The sequence below is a fragment of the Tetrao urogallus genome (assembly GCF_951394365.1).
Source record: "Tetrao urogallus genome assembly, chromosome: 21".
NCBI lineage: Eukaryota > Metazoa > Chordata > Aves > Galliformes > Phasianidae > Tetrao > Tetrao urogallus.
Genome location: NC_136834.1, coordinates 3,350,240 through 3,366,939, shown reverse-complemented (window position 1 = coordinate 3,366,939; position 16,700 = coordinate 3,350,240). Strand labels below are relative to the sequence as shown.

At 41.3% G+C, this 16,700-nt stretch overlaps 1 protein-coding gene across 1 annotated transcript; it reads right to left on the bottom strand.

The window, feature by feature from the left end:
* Positions 1-432: 432 nt before the first annotated feature.
* Positions 433-9,636, bottom strand: CTNNBIP1 (catenin beta interacting protein 1; the record flags this gene model as incomplete). Its single annotated transcript, XM_079545584.1, has 3 exons — positions 433-491; positions 8,931-9,021; positions 9,541-9,636. 3 exons carry the CDS (start codon positions 9,634-9,636, stop codon positions 433-435), a joined length of 246 nt encoding a protein of 81 aa, XP_079401710.1.
* Between the last annotated feature and the right edge of the window lie 7,064 nt (positions 9,637-16,700).

Sequence of the window (16,700 nt, the reverse complement as noted above, 5' to 3'; positions counted from 1 at the left end):
GCCAAATCAAAACCTCTTCAAATTCACAACCTTGACCTACATAAGCACCACAGCATGAAAAGCTTCTTTAGAAGTAGGATGTCAAGAGACTTTAGAATAGAAAATAAAGTAAGAGAAAAGGTTTTCATTGGTCAAGTTTAAAAATTGTCTTCCTTTAGCCAATCACAGTCTGTCCCTTTGAGCCAATCAAAAATACACCTTTAGGTTTGTCCTTACTTAACACAGCCCAGTTGAGTAGCAAAAACTTATAGGAACAGGTGGCTGTGAGATGTATTCTGAGGGTTGGGCAAAGGGAAGCAAAATTACAAAGGAGGAGAACAACCATGGAAAACTTAGGGTGGGCAAAGGAACTTATTAATGCTCAGCCATCCTCCTCTATCTTCAGGAATCACACTGTTCTCTCCAGCTCTGTGTCATTCAGGTGTCCTGTAATTACTGTCTTCTATCTTCTGTCTCTGACCTGGAAAATGCCATCACAACATCCTCAGCACCTGTAACAGAGACAAAGAATGTGTGCCATGATTACTTCTGTTAAAGAACAGTAGAAAAATGCAGATAAACTGTAATCCTGTACATCGATAAAATCAACAGGAAAGGAAAGAGCACAAAATGAACAGAAGGCTGTGTTTTCTTATTTTTGAACTGGGACTTACCTTTGCTAAGCAGTTTTTTTTCCCCTAACCTAAAGAAATCTTTTCCAGAAGAGTTCAACGCGTGGACTCAGTTCCTCAATTCTTTTCCTCAATTGAGGCCATCAGCTAGGTTACTGCCATCAAAACTCATGTCCTCTAACGTGCTATTACCTTCCTGTGAACCATCTCCAAGTCTTCCATCATCTTTCAAGTGGGCACTTATAGCAGGAAGCCCTAAACAGCTGGAGAATCACGTCTGATAAAGGCCTGTAAAGAGCATTCCATGCTAAGCTCTCATTCTTCAAAAAAGATAACACAAGATACTTAGGAAAAAAAAGCAGCTTTCTAGACATCCTGAATATAGCATGGTCTAACAGGCACTTAAGGAGAAACTTCCTCAGGACAATGGGGAAATAAAAGCACATCACGTGGTAGTGTCAAATCAGCAATTTAAATCAATATCTCTTGTCTAGACAAGAACTGGGAAAGAACCCTGCAGGGCTGAATGCAACGTTTTTCATTTCTGGTAAAAATTTGATCCTCAACAAAGTCAGATAAAAGTAAATGCTCTCTTTCATCTGTAGATTCTCTAACAGCATTTATTTAATCAATTAGAAAATATGATGAAACCACCAGTCACTGTCTGTATAATTTCTAAAAATCAAATGATCTGAGACACTTAAGCGCAACAGATGACTCAAAATGACCATTTTAGCCTTCATTAATTAATTTGGTCTGCCTGGGATAATTTTGCTTAATAAGGTTTTCCTCAAAGCCTCTATTAAAGGATTAGACAACCAAGTAGGAAATGCTATGAGCAACGCTGCCTGCCTGTGCCATTCAGATCACTGATCAGCTTTTACCAGGGTTTGGAAAGCTCAGATTCAGCATGGATGGAGCATCAGCACATGAAGCTCTCCAGAGCCTTCCACCTGCAGCACATCCAGCAGCAGATTTCAGCTCTGTGCCCCAAGCAACTTGCCCTGTACACCTGCACACAAGGTGACAGAGGGCTAACAAGAAGTCCTCATCTGTTAGAGCTGTATGAATGCCAGCCAAAATGTCACTTCCCAGTTCTCTAGTTTGCTCTTCAGTTGTGACACAGAAGGAAGAAAGGACTTAAAAAGAGAGAAAGTGAAGGTGATTAATTCCCCCCTGCTAATACCCTTAAAAACTAAATCAAATGCTTATGAAATAAATTAAAAAAATTTTTTATAATAAAAATATATAATATTATATATAATATAATATTATATATAATATAATAAAAATTTTTTATTATAAAAATAAATGCTTATGAAATGTGACTACATTTATTTTTACTCACTTCACAGTTTATTTGCTTCATGTATTCAAAGGAAGAAATATTAAATACTGAGCAGTAATTTGTTTTTCATATACAGGACCCACATTTTCTACAACTACATCAAAAACTGCTGCTGCGCTCCCTCTTGCCAACACATAAAAGCCCTATGGCCTTCTCCCTTTTCATCTCTTCCACAAACTGTTTTTCCCTTGATCAAAACACTAATGGCACACATCACCAGAATCCAGCTCTGAATTCACAAGTTGCCATGATATTTTTTTCCCAAGACCATAAATACAGCAGCCATTGGCCTCTACAGGAAAAGGATTTTACTTCTAAAGATTCTGAAAAAACAAACCTGTGCCAAAAACAGACAGGCAGTAACGATATTGAAATCATTAGCAAAGCAAGTTCACATGAAGCACAGCCTATGCCTCTGCATTTTGTATGCATCCCCTTTCAAGCCGCAGAGGCTTTGCTATGTGAGCCCAGAGCAGCTGGAGCAGCCTAGCAACAGCAACATCAGTGGTGACGTCGCACGGGCACAGAGATGAGCTGGATTATCTAACAGATGTTGATTGTTTTCCTGACATCTCCCCTCTCTACAGGCTAAATATGAACAAAATCATTCTTACAGGCACTCTCGTGAATTTCACATAGAAATATCATTCCCTACCAGCTGCACAGCCCCACAAACCCACTGGGCAGCACTCCTGCCTGCCCTGAGCAAGCCCAGCTCTTGGTGCTGCTCTCTGCACAGCTTGCTGTGGTGACCAAACAGCAGTTGGAAACACATGATGAGCAGAAATAGCTTTCGGCAAAGGACGCTGGGAATTGTGCAGTTCATTCTGGCTTTACAATCAAAATAGCTCTCACCAAAGTGCAGGTTCTCACTTCACCGGTTCCTGTTCTCATATTCTGGGCCCATGTGGCACAGCCTCAATGCCAGTGACACTGTCAGCATGAGATGGCAATGTGCCATTTGCCTGGACTCAACAGGAGAAGAGAACAGAAGCAGCACAGCTTGCCAATACAATCAGAAAGCAGAAAAAGTCAAATTATAAAATGGTGTTCTATTTGGAAGAATAAAGCAAGACTAAAGAATACAGCATAAAAATGTGGAAAATGCTTACATACCCGTAGCGTTACTGCATTACTACTATGTATGTATGCATCCTAGATGACAATGGAGGTCAGTGGGATGGAGAATTAGTCTGGAATTCAAGGCTGCAGTCTTTCATAACCAAAGCTAACAGCACAGAAGCTGCTACAGCATTCCTGCCTTGTCACTGATGTAATTACAATAACTGTAGTTTTAAAGTTGCATGAACTCATGAAGAAAACACCTTGGAGGGTTTTTTGCCCCATACAAGATCTGTAAAGAATGAACTTTATGCATAACTCTGAGCAGTATTACTTCCAGCTCCCTCCTCAGATCCTTTCTCTATTGTAGCAGAAGAACCAATGGTTTCATCTGCAGGAAATACATGCAAAGTACCATTTGCAGGAGCCTCAGGCAATCGCATTATAAAGGACCATTTGATGCATCAAATAAAAGCTAATACCTTCAAGGCAGACCAATGAGCAGCTAGGTAATCCCAAGGCACAGCACCCAGCAGAACAGCACCCACCTCATGTGCCTCAGAGCAGTGCCAATCTGCCAGCTCGCTTCACCCCATGTCATCTCCAATACAAACAGAAAGGTTCCAGCAAATGAGTTTGTCAAGCATTTTGAGTTCCTCAAAGAGAAGGCACTGTGTGATTGAGAAGCATATCTAGTGGTATTTCAGTGATCTGAAAGCAGAATGAAAAGCTTCTCTGCTGAATAATATCCATCTTGCTTGAGTAAGGGCAAAAGTGCACTCTGCTATTGAAAGGGATACTGTTCCAGGAGCCACTTGGTAAGACAGTATTTCTGAAGATACCTTGTAGCCAAAAAACAAAACCTAGAGACATTTCTCTAGAAACACTCCGTCCATGTATCTCAGCACAAAAGCAGGTTTTGTTCACATCCAGTCCTGAAACCCAAGCTAGACAGAGCTAAATGAAACCCATGGAGTAAGGCTGCTCATTAAGCACTTCTATAGCCACTTGTGCTCACGTACAAATACAAACACATCCAGAGAATGGAGTAGGGGTTTCTATGCAGTGAAAGGAAAGCAGGGATTAAAGTACTAATTAATAAGGCCTCTGCAACAGTCTCACTCAGCTCCCACAGCGGATGTTTTCTTTCTAATCAAGTGAAAAATTGAAAAACCAGAGCACAGGTTATAAAGTTAAGCTGCACATTGCCAGAAATCTGCAACTAAAACAATAGGACTGTGGGCCATGTTTACTTTTTGCACATCCTCCACTGAGCTTTGCACTTCCACTAATTAATGTATAGAACAATGAAGGTGCATGTATACCTGACGTGTACCCTGCACTCTATACACACAACTCCTCTCTGCACAAACCTCTCCTTTTCTGGGCACGCATTTCCACACTGAAAAAGGGACTTGCAGATACCCAACAGAATACCTGTCATCCTCCTTAATGAGCAAAACATTCATTGCCTCAAAATTTTGAACATGAAAATGCTTTTCCCACTTCTGCCTTACACTTTCACACCCCTATCCCTCCTACAGTTAACATTTAACTTGTACCTTTCCAGAGCAAGGACACACTGGCACCAGCATCAAGCCAGTAGGGTACAAGTTGGATTAAAAACACACTGCCTTGACCCCAGGCAAGATGTTACCTTCTGCTGCTAGGTCCAAGTGTTCTTGAAACGATGTACAAATACATAGAACTGTTTTGTTTGCAGCCACCTGCAAAATTAATAAACCTGAACAGCTTTCAGAGATCAGAAAGGTAAATGTGCTATGAATGTCAGAAGGATGCCAAATGGAAAATAAATCTATCTATATCTCTATCTCTTTGCTTTCCCCAAGATCTTTAAATATACATTCCTTTAATCACCATCCAGCGATTGCGTGCTAAGCATTAACTCTTCTGTGAACCTCTCAGTATTAATATCCTGCTAGTCTGGCATTCTAAAAATACAACATGTGCTGCTGAGAGGAGGAACGCAGTCAGACATGCATGGTGTTCAGAGGGAAAGAAACGCTCTGTGCTAAGAGCAGCTCTAATATCTCGATTTCTCCACCGCTATCCGGTATTTCTGCAGTCCTCCTGTTAACTCTGTGAGCAGCCTAGATCCATTTTTAATACCCCACCATCCAGAGAACGTGTCTAACCCAGCCAAGGCATGTGCCTGCATCTCAGCACTGCCCTCCCTAAGGGACTGCCTTTCTTCAAGAACCAGCATGACACTCCTGTTGCTATAGGAACAACAGAGCTGTAATCACCAAGGTCTTCGTATAATTCACATATTGGGCTTACTAGCTGCATAGCTTCCATTTTCAGATACACCACAGAGCAGTGACTTAAGGCAGCCAAATGCTAGCCTACCATTTAGCAATTTAAGCAACTGAGAAGCAGGATTTTTTTCCCCCTTCCAGGTGCTTCTGTGTACTTCACTTCCTGAGAAGTGTTTTGCTTGTGTTAAAAACATGCAAGAAAGCTTTAGTTTCATCATTTCAAGCTCAAGAAACTTAATGAGGCTGAGCTGCTCTAGTTGATGCTGCAGTGCAGGGAAGAAGACTAACAAGCTGTATCTTGAAACAGCTCCTGATCAGATCCTCCCCTCCAGCACAGACTGTTTGCAGAGGGATGGCTTCAGGTTCCTCAGTTATTCCTGGAGCCATGAAAACAAAACAACAACAAAAGCCACAGGTGTCAGCTAAAAAGTCTTTCAGCAAAGAAAAATGCCATATATTTTGCACTTCCATATACGTGTTAACAATATTACAGGAATGATCCAAAACCAAAATGGTTAGGATGTTAAATCAACAACATGATACGAAGGTTTAGGCTCTTGATTAATGTTAAATTCACATATGAAATGCTTCAGGGGAGCTGGAATAGAAAGAATTATTTTAAGACTGAAATATTCACCTGTGAATCTTGAATGACTACAATATGCTGCCCTAGTATATGTTGCTCTGCAAAAGTGAAGTTGGGAACACATACTAGATAGCAAAAGGAAATAGGTGCAGTTCTATCTGCTGGAATACTGTGGAAAGCCCCAGCCACCAGTGATTGCCCTGTGATCTACACAAACACATCCAGCAATGCAATCAGCTCAACTCAGAGTGGAAAGTCCACTCCCCCACTCACTGTCACATAGCTGCAACTATGCATGGACACACTGACCACAGGAAGTCATTCCGCAACCAGACTCAACTTAAGGAGCTGACAGATCTTTATCAAAAGCCAGCAGGGAGCACCACACAGAGAGCAGCTCAGCAGTCTCACCTTGAGTAACTTCTGTGAGGGACCACAGGAAGACAGCTTCTCTAAGACAGTATTTCATGGATACACAACAAGGAAAAAATTAATGAGACTATGATGCACTTACAAAACTCAAGACCATCCACCTACATTCTTAACAAAAACAAAACAGAACTTTCTGAATATGTAGGTCCAGACTATGGCACGTTTGATGCACTAAAATGTGCAGATCTGTACCAAAGCTTTTGGGGTCAAGAAGGTCCTTCCTTTTTGGGGAAAGAAAAGAGTAGGAAGTAGCTTTCTGCCCCATGTGTGCCTGCTGGAGAAAAAGGCCTCTAAAGATTGGTGGAGCTGGAAGCAACTGGTCCTTTTATTGGAAGGAAGACTGTGAAATCCACTAACCTAGAAAGTCTTTGTAAGTAACTCCTTAACAACAACAGCTCGTAGTGTGCATGTGGCAAACTGCATAAAGACTAAAAAATCCTTCAGAGGAAACAAACATTAGAAAAGTAGGGAAGAAAACTCCTTTAAGCAACCTTGAAGAAAATAAAGCATTAAAGTACTGGGACCTGGGATAGCATTTTTCAGTGCAAGATAATGCCATCTAGTGGAGATGAAATCTCCCTTTAGATAGCAAATTGGACACCTACAGACTTTTTCCAGTCTATTTTTGATAACTTCATGATGAATCTAAGCAATGGTTCACATACAGGAAGTTACAGCCAAAGGGTCCTGGACACTGGTGCTGATTCTCAATAAAGAAAAATCATGGAAGGAAAAAGAGCAAAGAGCAGTGTTAGCATAGTTGACTATTATAAACCTGCAGAAATTTTCTGGGGATCAAAGTCCTGAGCAGTAAATTACAGTTGCTTACGCCTTTACAGCATGCTGCAGCTTCACCTTCCTCTAAAGGAAATGCTATCTGGCTGGTTTCCTCATTACAATTTTTCCTCGTGCTAAGTTCCAATTAATTTGGAAAGATGGCATATCTGGTTACGGAAAGGACTGATTTTCCAGCTCTCTGAAGAGTTAAATATATTCTTTGTTCTGTTTTCTTACACCAAGAAAAACCTTTATGGTGAGGCCAACAATTTAATTATAACTTGGGAGGATTGAAGGTGGATCGCAGGGTCAAATCACACAAGAAAGACAGCAGCATCACAGATCAGATCAAAGTGAGCATTAACATGGAGGATTTCACTTCCCTAGGGAAGAAGTCTGAAGAATTCTCAAGGACTTATAGAAAATGATGACAGAGAAATCATTTGGCGTCTGTACAAGTCTGGAACAAAGACAACTTTTTGAACAAAGTATAAAGATCTTACATTTCCTGCATTGCTTGATTAGGGAGTCTAGAAAAACAACTAACTGTTGATCTGTTGATCTCTCTTTTGATTCAATTTAAAATTTATGCCAATACTCATTTTTTCAGCTGCCAGTTTATGGCCTGTATCAGAAAGAGCATCCTTTGGGGGTTCTTCTTAATGTTATCTTAAGAGATTGAAAGCAACCAGAAGCACAATACTTTGAGCTTTCTCTACAACACCGCATCAGCAATTCTAAAGCACTCCAACAAAATTAGTATGAAGTCTCCAAAGCCCTCTGAAAAGACAATAGTTGGCTAATTTTACAGATAATAAAACCAGACAGCTTAGACAAGGGAGTTAGATGAAGATGTATTGGAACACAGCTGTACAAGCATCTCTGTCCTCTGGCTGGACTCCTGTTCTTAGCATCTCTTCATTGCCAAAGTTGAGACCATTCAGCATACTTTTTTTTTTTGTTTTAACTGTGTGAAACGTAACTGTTTTAGGAACGAAGTTGACAAAAGCCAACTGCTGGAGGCAGCATCACAGCTCTCTGGTAACAAATGCAGTTGTTCTTATCTCAATGCGTTCCTCAGTTTTTGAGAAGAAAGTGGCAAATTTTCATTTGAAACTGGCAGAAAACTTTAGGAATTCTGAGCCAAACTACACAAGCATATCTACCTGCATCAATCCCCCAGCTATGTGAGGAATGAATACACACTTAGAAGTGCAAGTCTATACAGGTTTTCTAATGGTTTTCTAAATGTCTCAGATCTATATTAAATTTCTCCTCAACTCAGTTATTTCCAGCACAAGAAAAAATTTCCTCTCAAAGCAAATCCCACATTATGAATGTGATCTGGCATAGGGCCTACATGAAGAGGAAAAAAAAAGCCATGCAGAAAGCTGCATTCAGTTCAGAACAGATCTGCAGCTTCAGAATCACACCACGGAATTATTTACCAAGACTTTTGTAAAGAACTCACAAAAGCAACACCTACTTCATCTCCTTAATAGGAACCCAAACAAATCCAATTAAAATAACACCGTATGGCAACTAACAAAAATAGTTTATATTAAACAGATCACAGTTTACCAGAACAAGTATGGAAGTTTCACAGCAGCAATTATCTCTGTCTGCACCATATCTCAAAAGTTTGAGTTCTGTTGAACATTACACTCCAATTCTTCTCCAAAGACTAGAGCAAAAAATGAATTACACACCTCAAATTGCAGGATGAGTTTAAATAGAAGTATATTATTACACAAAGATAGGAACCTCAATTCAGTATTTTCTGAAACTCTTCTCAGAAATGAAATGAACACAAGGCAAACAAATCCAGCACTCACCCTGATCAATTGAGTGTTGAGGCAGCTGGCTAAGCTGGCTATTCACTACACCTGCATACGTGCGCAAGAACTCCTCTTCACTGGCAGTCAGCTGAAATCGTACAAAGAGTTGGTCAGCAGAAAGGAAAACGAAGAAAAACTCAAGACATCACCTATGACTTTCCAATAGGAAACATCAGTTACCTCTACTTTAATCTTCAACCATTTGAGCTATTACTCAGATAAATTGTAATACCAGCAAGGCTGCAGCTGCAAACTGGTACATCCCACGTTCATTGAAAGACTCAAAGTCACTTTAAAACAGTCACCTTATTTTCCTGCTTTCACAATAATGAAAAATTTTACTGGAAATAGAGACATAATCAGATGTTCAGATTTAGATTCAAGCACCACAACCCTCATATTTATGCAAAAAAAACAAAAAAAAAACAAAAAAAAAACCAACCCTCAATTGTATTTAATCACAGGATAATGGCTAAATCAGTGATAGCTGAAACAACTCAGTAATAAAGCCAGACCATCATCTACCCACCTCAGTGAGCACTACCCCAGTTATTACAAAATTACATCTGGAAAGCCACAAAGCACAGGCTGTGACAGAGTGTCTTACGTTTGATCCCATCTTCCTCAGCATGAGCAGGACTCTCACTTTCTGCTGAATGTACATCTCCTCCGGACTCTTTCCGGGGACGCCCTCACGGTTCATTCCCCTCCTGCCAGCTCCTGGATTTCCTGGAGATGTGATAAGATCAGAAAAAGACAAATCAAAACAGATAATGGGATATAATAGGAACAAAGGCAAGTTTAATTCCTGAACTATTTTTCAGCAGCAGGCAGAACACTTACTGACTACAAGTGTGAGGAATCATAAGCTTCATCAGAGAAACCCTTGAAAAAAACCTGAATAATTGAATTGGGCCTTGCTCAACTCAGAGACTGAAAGAGGCTGATGTTCAGACATTACTGGCTCATTATCTGTTGTTACATTACTGCAGGAGTAGAGAAAGAGCAACGTGAATCCTAGATGAAAGAATTACTGACAGAGGAGCTGGTGTTTTTGTTTCTCCTCTCCATAAATAACAACAGCCAACATGAAAACAGGATGCAGAACGCACAGCCACGAAGCACACTGGATAAATAAAAGTAGATGAAATGTTAACTCTTAAGCCTGAAGTCTTCTGTTTTTAATTAACAAAGCCAACAACCACAACACACCTACGGTTTAAGAATGTTATATGGAATATCTACCAATAGGTGGCACTACATACAAGCATCAAGAAAATGCCACTGCATGCCAGCTCAGGAGATCCACACTCAGTATCCCACAACACACTGGGCACTACAAAGATCTGCACTAAATACATTTAGTTATTCATGTTTTTCCTGCATGACAGCCTTCAAGTCGTTTATCAATTTATCAAATACTTTAAAAGAGGTGATGTAATGTCCCTATTTAAATCTGGTTCTTCCAAAGCGAGTTTTAACTGTGATGGATTCATCATGACCTACGTGTTTAACAGGAAGAATAAAAAAAAGTATTAAACCTTCCCATTCAGGGAATACCTTACAAAGGCAGTAGCAACATGGGGGAAAAATGTGCTCAGACAAGTCAAAAGCTACTGCAACACATGTATACAGTAAGATTACAGAACAACAGTGCTTTGCTCTTCATTTACTGCACAGATTTGGTCAAAGTCTCAGCAACCACAGCTTTTCCTATTTGACAGTTAAAAAAGTAGGATAACAGTCTTAAAACAATATTGAGACTGAAAAACACCTCTCCATTGCTGCTACGTGCAGATGCCCTTTAGGATGACAAAGGCTGCCCGCCATATATGTTGTGCAATTACATCAGGATATTTCCACAACCACTTGCAAAACCGGTCTATGCTCTAAAACAATATGATCCATCTTTAGAAAAGAAGGATTGGAAAGCCTTATTGAAGCCCTTACCCACTTGGCTTTCCCAAGAAAGTTAAATTTATTTGCCATACATCATGCAGTGCAACCCAGCAGAATTTCCCTCACCCTGCAATCCTTCTTCTGGTACACAGATCAGGAAAGCTCCCTCATCCCCACCCTGCCCCCTCCCAAGTGAGTCCAACGTTAAGAACTTTCCCTGCCAACATACCTGCTTCTAAAAACCACAGAAGATCAGATAATCCACGTGCTCACTCCCAACTGCCAGATTTGGAGAAAGAAGTATGAGAAAACAGCCCTGCGAAAACAAAGAAGCAAAACATTACAGGAACATAAAAAGCTGAGACCTAGAATAAGAAAAAAAAGCAGAAAATTTCCCCAATACCTTCGGCAGCACAGTTTGGTTTATATCAAGGTGTAGCCAAAATTCATAACAGCAAAGCTTTGCCTGGAGTTTGTAGATCCTTTCTTATATTTAAAGAGTACGTTTTTTTCAAAGGTAAACTCATTCTACATCTCCAAGATTCATACTCTGTACATACCAGTGACACTCCCCATCACTAGAGAATGGGAGGCATTCAAGCTTTGCAGCCCTTGAGAAGCTTTAAGCACAAAAGCCAACAGAAGTAGTGACATGTAACTTCTTCTAGATTAAAAAAAAAAAAACAGGCGTAGCTTACCAAAGGTTTGAGGAAAACTATGGAGAAATGGAGAGCATAGTGACTTAGACCAAAATTACTGCTTTCAACTATGCATATGTTATGTGAAAATAGTAATTGCAAGACTGGCATTTGAATGTTGGGCCAGAAAGTCTCCTGCACAAAATTTTTCAGACCAACCTCAGTGTTCAGCCAACAACAGCTAACAGTTACGTGTTCTTATTTCTTTCTTTTGGACTTGTGACAGGTATCTGTGGCACATTTCACATCTGACTCTGGGTACCAGGGCTCAAAAAGAGTTTACAACTCTTCCTGTCCATCACGTTAGCATGTAAGACAAATGATTCAAGCTCACCAATGGAGCGGTGGTTCAAGTCTTCAGTAACCACAGAATGGCTTGGGTTGGAAGGGACCTCAGGGAATCACACTCTGACCCCTCAGCCACAGGCAGGGTTATGTGCTATGAAATAGCAAGAGCCTGCTGCTCAGGACAGCGTCACAGCAAGAGCTGTGTTTTAATTACCGTAAGCTGCTGTACTTAAGTATCTGATTAGAGAAGATGCACATATCCACATCATTTGTTAACAAACTCCAGTTTACAATTATTAAACATATTCTCCTTTTTTATCTTTTTTTCCCCCCTCTTTAAATGTCATTATGTAAAAGCAGAGCTAGACTAATTAAATGTCCTTTAGGGCTGTTCACCCCCCATGCAGGTGTCATGAGGTGAGCAGAGAAACAAGGAAGGGGTAGCTCCTACCACTCAATATTCTGTACACCAGATTCATCAGAGAAAAAGGCTGCATTCAAAACACTGCTGGCTTCACCCAGATGTTCTCTGCAGCAGCTCTAACTGACAAGTGCTGGAGGCAGCTGAGCTTTAGCATTTTTATCATTTAAAAGAATCATTTCACCTCTCCAGAGGAGAGAAATCGCCTGAGCTATCTAAACCATACCCTGTTAATTAGCTCTCACTGTTCTTGCCCTCTAAATATGCAGTCCCAAGGAATATCATCTGCAGCACTGACAACAGGACCATTTGCAGTAACTAATTGCCGTTCTCATTCCTACACACCTCAAAGTAACCCCACGCAGCGTGCAGATATTTCTGCACACCTGTGAGAGCTCCTTCCTAAAGGAAAAGCCGAGCACACGGGAGCAAACCACTTCTGAGATGTGTTACATCCTACTCACAGTAACACAGTATTTATGGCTACCATTAAAACCCCCAATCCTCCCCTAAATCACTAATGTTATGCATTTGTTGTATTTAACACCAAACACAAATTAGAACTGGAAGATGAAATGTTTTCCCAGCCCTGTAAATTCAGAGGAATTCAGCAAATCAATGGGCAGACCACCACGCCTGCATGCTGTATCTTGAGAGCTCCTGCTAACCCTGTGTGAGTGTTCTGCATGCACCTTCACTGCTAAAGGTCCAAGATGACTGAAGAAAGCCAAATAAATCACATCATTACTTTTCCTTAAATGCACAAGGGCAAAACATAACTGCAAGACCTGGTGACCTCGCTGTTTCTGATAGCTAGGAATTAGGGTTAGGGTACATCAGCTCACACATCCAACATTTTCAATTATGCACCAACACTTCCCTGTTCATCTCTAACAAATCCTAAAAAATAAGATCTAAAAATATTTTGTAATTGTGTGTTTTAGGGGTGGGAGGGAAGAAGTGCAAAATATGAGAAAGTTCAGCAAGACAGCTGAGGAGCAGCTGAATCATCACCAGAATGAGTTACACTCACAATATCTCGAACCCCAACAGACCTGTCTGCTGCACAGCAATCCACCCAGAGCACTCCTCAGCTCTGGTTAGTTCTTCCTTTCAGTTACAATTACCCTCTGTGCTCACTCAAACCCACATTTTGCTCCTGCCCAGCTGCTGCTCATTCAGCCAGTGCCCAGCTCTGACTTGCTGTCCCTCTGTTCTCCACAAGTGGTGAAGAGAAAGAATGAGAAAATCTCTGAAAGACGAGATATTGATCTGTGTGATTCCAAACAGGGAGATGGAATAACATAAACTGTCACACCAGACTGAAAGAATTTCCACAGCGTTAATTGAGTATGAATGCTGCCCATTCAAGAGAATGAACAAGGTACGGGCCTAGGAAAAAGGGAATCTAGAAACAAATGTAGGTTGTCAGCCACACCTCCTTTTCAGTTAAAAAAAAAGATTCAGCTGGATGAACAACAATTTCAACCTACATTTTCTGGAGCAGTGCCTTTCACGCTCAGTAAGCAGAACACAAAACCATCCAGAAGCCCACTGCACTTCCATTGGTACTTATTGGCCTAAGCCAAGAAATACAGGGGTTTCAGCTCAATTCTTGGCAGTCATACCCTGAATTACTACTGCTAAAGGAAGAGATGCCACAAGGTGATGAAGCCATCAGTACGCGCTGTTCTGCCGGCCTGGAACTGGTCTCTCCGGGTATGACTGACTGTTCAGCAAGGTGAACTGTGAAGCTCAGCATCTCATCCACTTGGCAGATAAGAACAACTTCCTCTCTTCTGAAAAAGACCAGGCTGTGCATCTCAAAAGCTGTCCTTTAGGCTGCAACAATTTTACCTCTCACTAAACTGTGTTAAATGACTAAACTCTTTATGTTGGTCCTCTGCATCCAACATGCTGTGAAATGGACATAACTGGGTCACCTCATTTTTCCCTGCTTGGCACACACAGGGAATGAATCTTGGTTCTCATTTATATTTAATATGATTCACAAGACAGAATAATGAATGAGGAAGCCCCACATATTACATCCAAAGCTGCCAGCCCAGCTTTGCCAAAGTGACAAATTCGGGTTTGAAACCCATGGTCTCCCTTTCCCAAGCAGCAAACCTTTGAAAAAGCTGCCCCATCCATCACTCTGCCTGCAGAAGGGCTGGGTGAGCATTGCAGGAATGTTCTCTGCTTGGCCAGGCCCAACATGTGGATGGGGCAGAGCCCTGCATGCCTGACATCCCTGCTCCCAGCCCTCTGCCTACCCAGCCCATCCGTCCTGCAGCAGAAGCAGCAGACACAAGCCTGTCCCTTTACAAAAGGAAGACTTCAAACACCACCTCTTCTACTGAAGGACTGAAGTTGTACTTCCTAGCAAGACAATAAATTGGGATAAGGGTAAAAATGGGCTTATTTTGGAACCAACAGATGTATGTGCATCTGAGAAGTTTGTGGTTATGTTGACAAGAGGACTAAGTATTAACTTTTCTGCTAGTGGAAAGGATGCTCCCTCGCATGTCTGCATTGCTCATGGCCATGAAAACTTCATCATGAAAAGAAAAAATCCCTCTCAAAAGCAAACAGAAGAACCACACAGGGCTCCCTTCAACCACTAACTGTGCACACACCGTACAGTAATACACAGATTAAAATATTACCTTTCCAGCTCGCCACCTCCCATCCTTTTCCTAACCAGATTTACAACATCAGTGGCACTGTTCACACATTTAAAAAAAATAGAGATGGGAGAACTTTGGACACAAACCCAGCTGAGCAGCTCTGTTTGACGAGCAGATGGAAACAGCTCCTAAGGAAACTTGGGCTCGCCGGCCAGAGCTGCTCTGACTGAGCTCTTTCAGTTAAGGAGGATTCCAGCACACAGCAACCAACAAGGACAGATTTATAACCATTTCCTTCGCTTCCACCTCCTCTCCTACCAACTCAAAACCTGGAAGGGCTTTTTTTTTTCTGGGCACCGCCACAGAAAAGTTTATTATAAACAATTTCTCAACTCCTGACACCCCTGCCTCTTCCCCCCCCATCCCCCCAAATGAACCAAAGGACATTTCATATCCTAACAGAAAAAAACAAAAGAAAACAAAACAACCCAAAAAAACCAGAAACAGCTTTTTCTCCAACCTGTTCTGTTGGAGGCAGCAAAAAACCTCAGTTATTGGGATAGGATTATAAAGGCTCAGATAAGGAGTTATGGTGAACAACCCAACCACCAGAGGTTTCATTTGCGCTGCACAAATGGAGTTAAAACAGCTGAGATGAAGAGGTCCCCTTCACTCTGATATCGTTACCGAGGTGAAGCTGCCAGCTCCCACCACCACACCACTGAGCGCTCAGTGCTTGAAACACAGTCATGCTAGCAGATTCCAAGTGTGAAGGGATGCAGCACCTTGAAGCCTTGTCAGTTCTCAAATGCTGTTTTAGAGACAGCAGCCTGAGCACTGAGAGCTCTCCAAGCTGGAGCCCAAAACCTCAAGTCAGGAAGCAGAGTCTGCAAAATCCTGCTACCAATTTTCCTCTAATTCTATCTGACTCATGACCTTCAGTTGCAGGCAGCTGGAGGCTGGATTAATTTCCATCTCCAGAGGGATATGGCAAGGAAGAATTCATAACAGCTCCCTATTTATAGGTGAACAATAAGAGCTGAAGTATTTGTCTATTTTTGTCTTATTGTTTTAAATCCAGCATTATCTTCTACTTTATCACAGAGCCTGAACCCCGGAGTCAGATTTCAGTCCATTTCCAGCTGGAACTCCAATGATAGATTCACATCTCTTCAATGTAAGAATTTGATTAAAAAAAAAAACAAACAAACCTGCAGTCCTCCATCTTCAAGAAGGTAACAGCCCAAACCACTGCCACAGTTCAATAAAGTTACTCTTACATCAATGCTCAAGCTGCCATCCTACTTTTACAGTCACCATGTTCATGGAATTACAGCTCGTGTCCTGACCTTCAGGCACACACAAACCAGATTCATGCCGTCTGCCTTAGCAGAGCAGCAAACTTGAAGACATCTCTCACACCTCGTGCAGTTAAAAGAGGTGGTACAGGTTTTTTGGCAGTCAACTTGAAGCCTCTGAAATTAAATGCATTAACAGCAACAAAACCTTTGAAGATTTCCATCTCCAAGGGATTCATGCTTCAAAAAAGGAATTTGCCAAAAATGCTTCAAAAAGTTACAAAACGTAGCAACAGCAGTTAATCCTCAAATTTTATCCCAAGCCAAAGAAACAACTTTTAAGAAGCACTGCAATACTTTACTTCAGCCAAGATGATCTTCGACAGCTGAAATGAAGTGTTGCTCTTGTCCTGATCACCAGCACCTCTCTCAGAGGCTCACTGCATCTCTTCCCTCATTTATAACAAAGCTACAAACCTTCTAAACAGGAAACTAGGCCATGATGATAGATAGCTAATGACTATAACTACTGG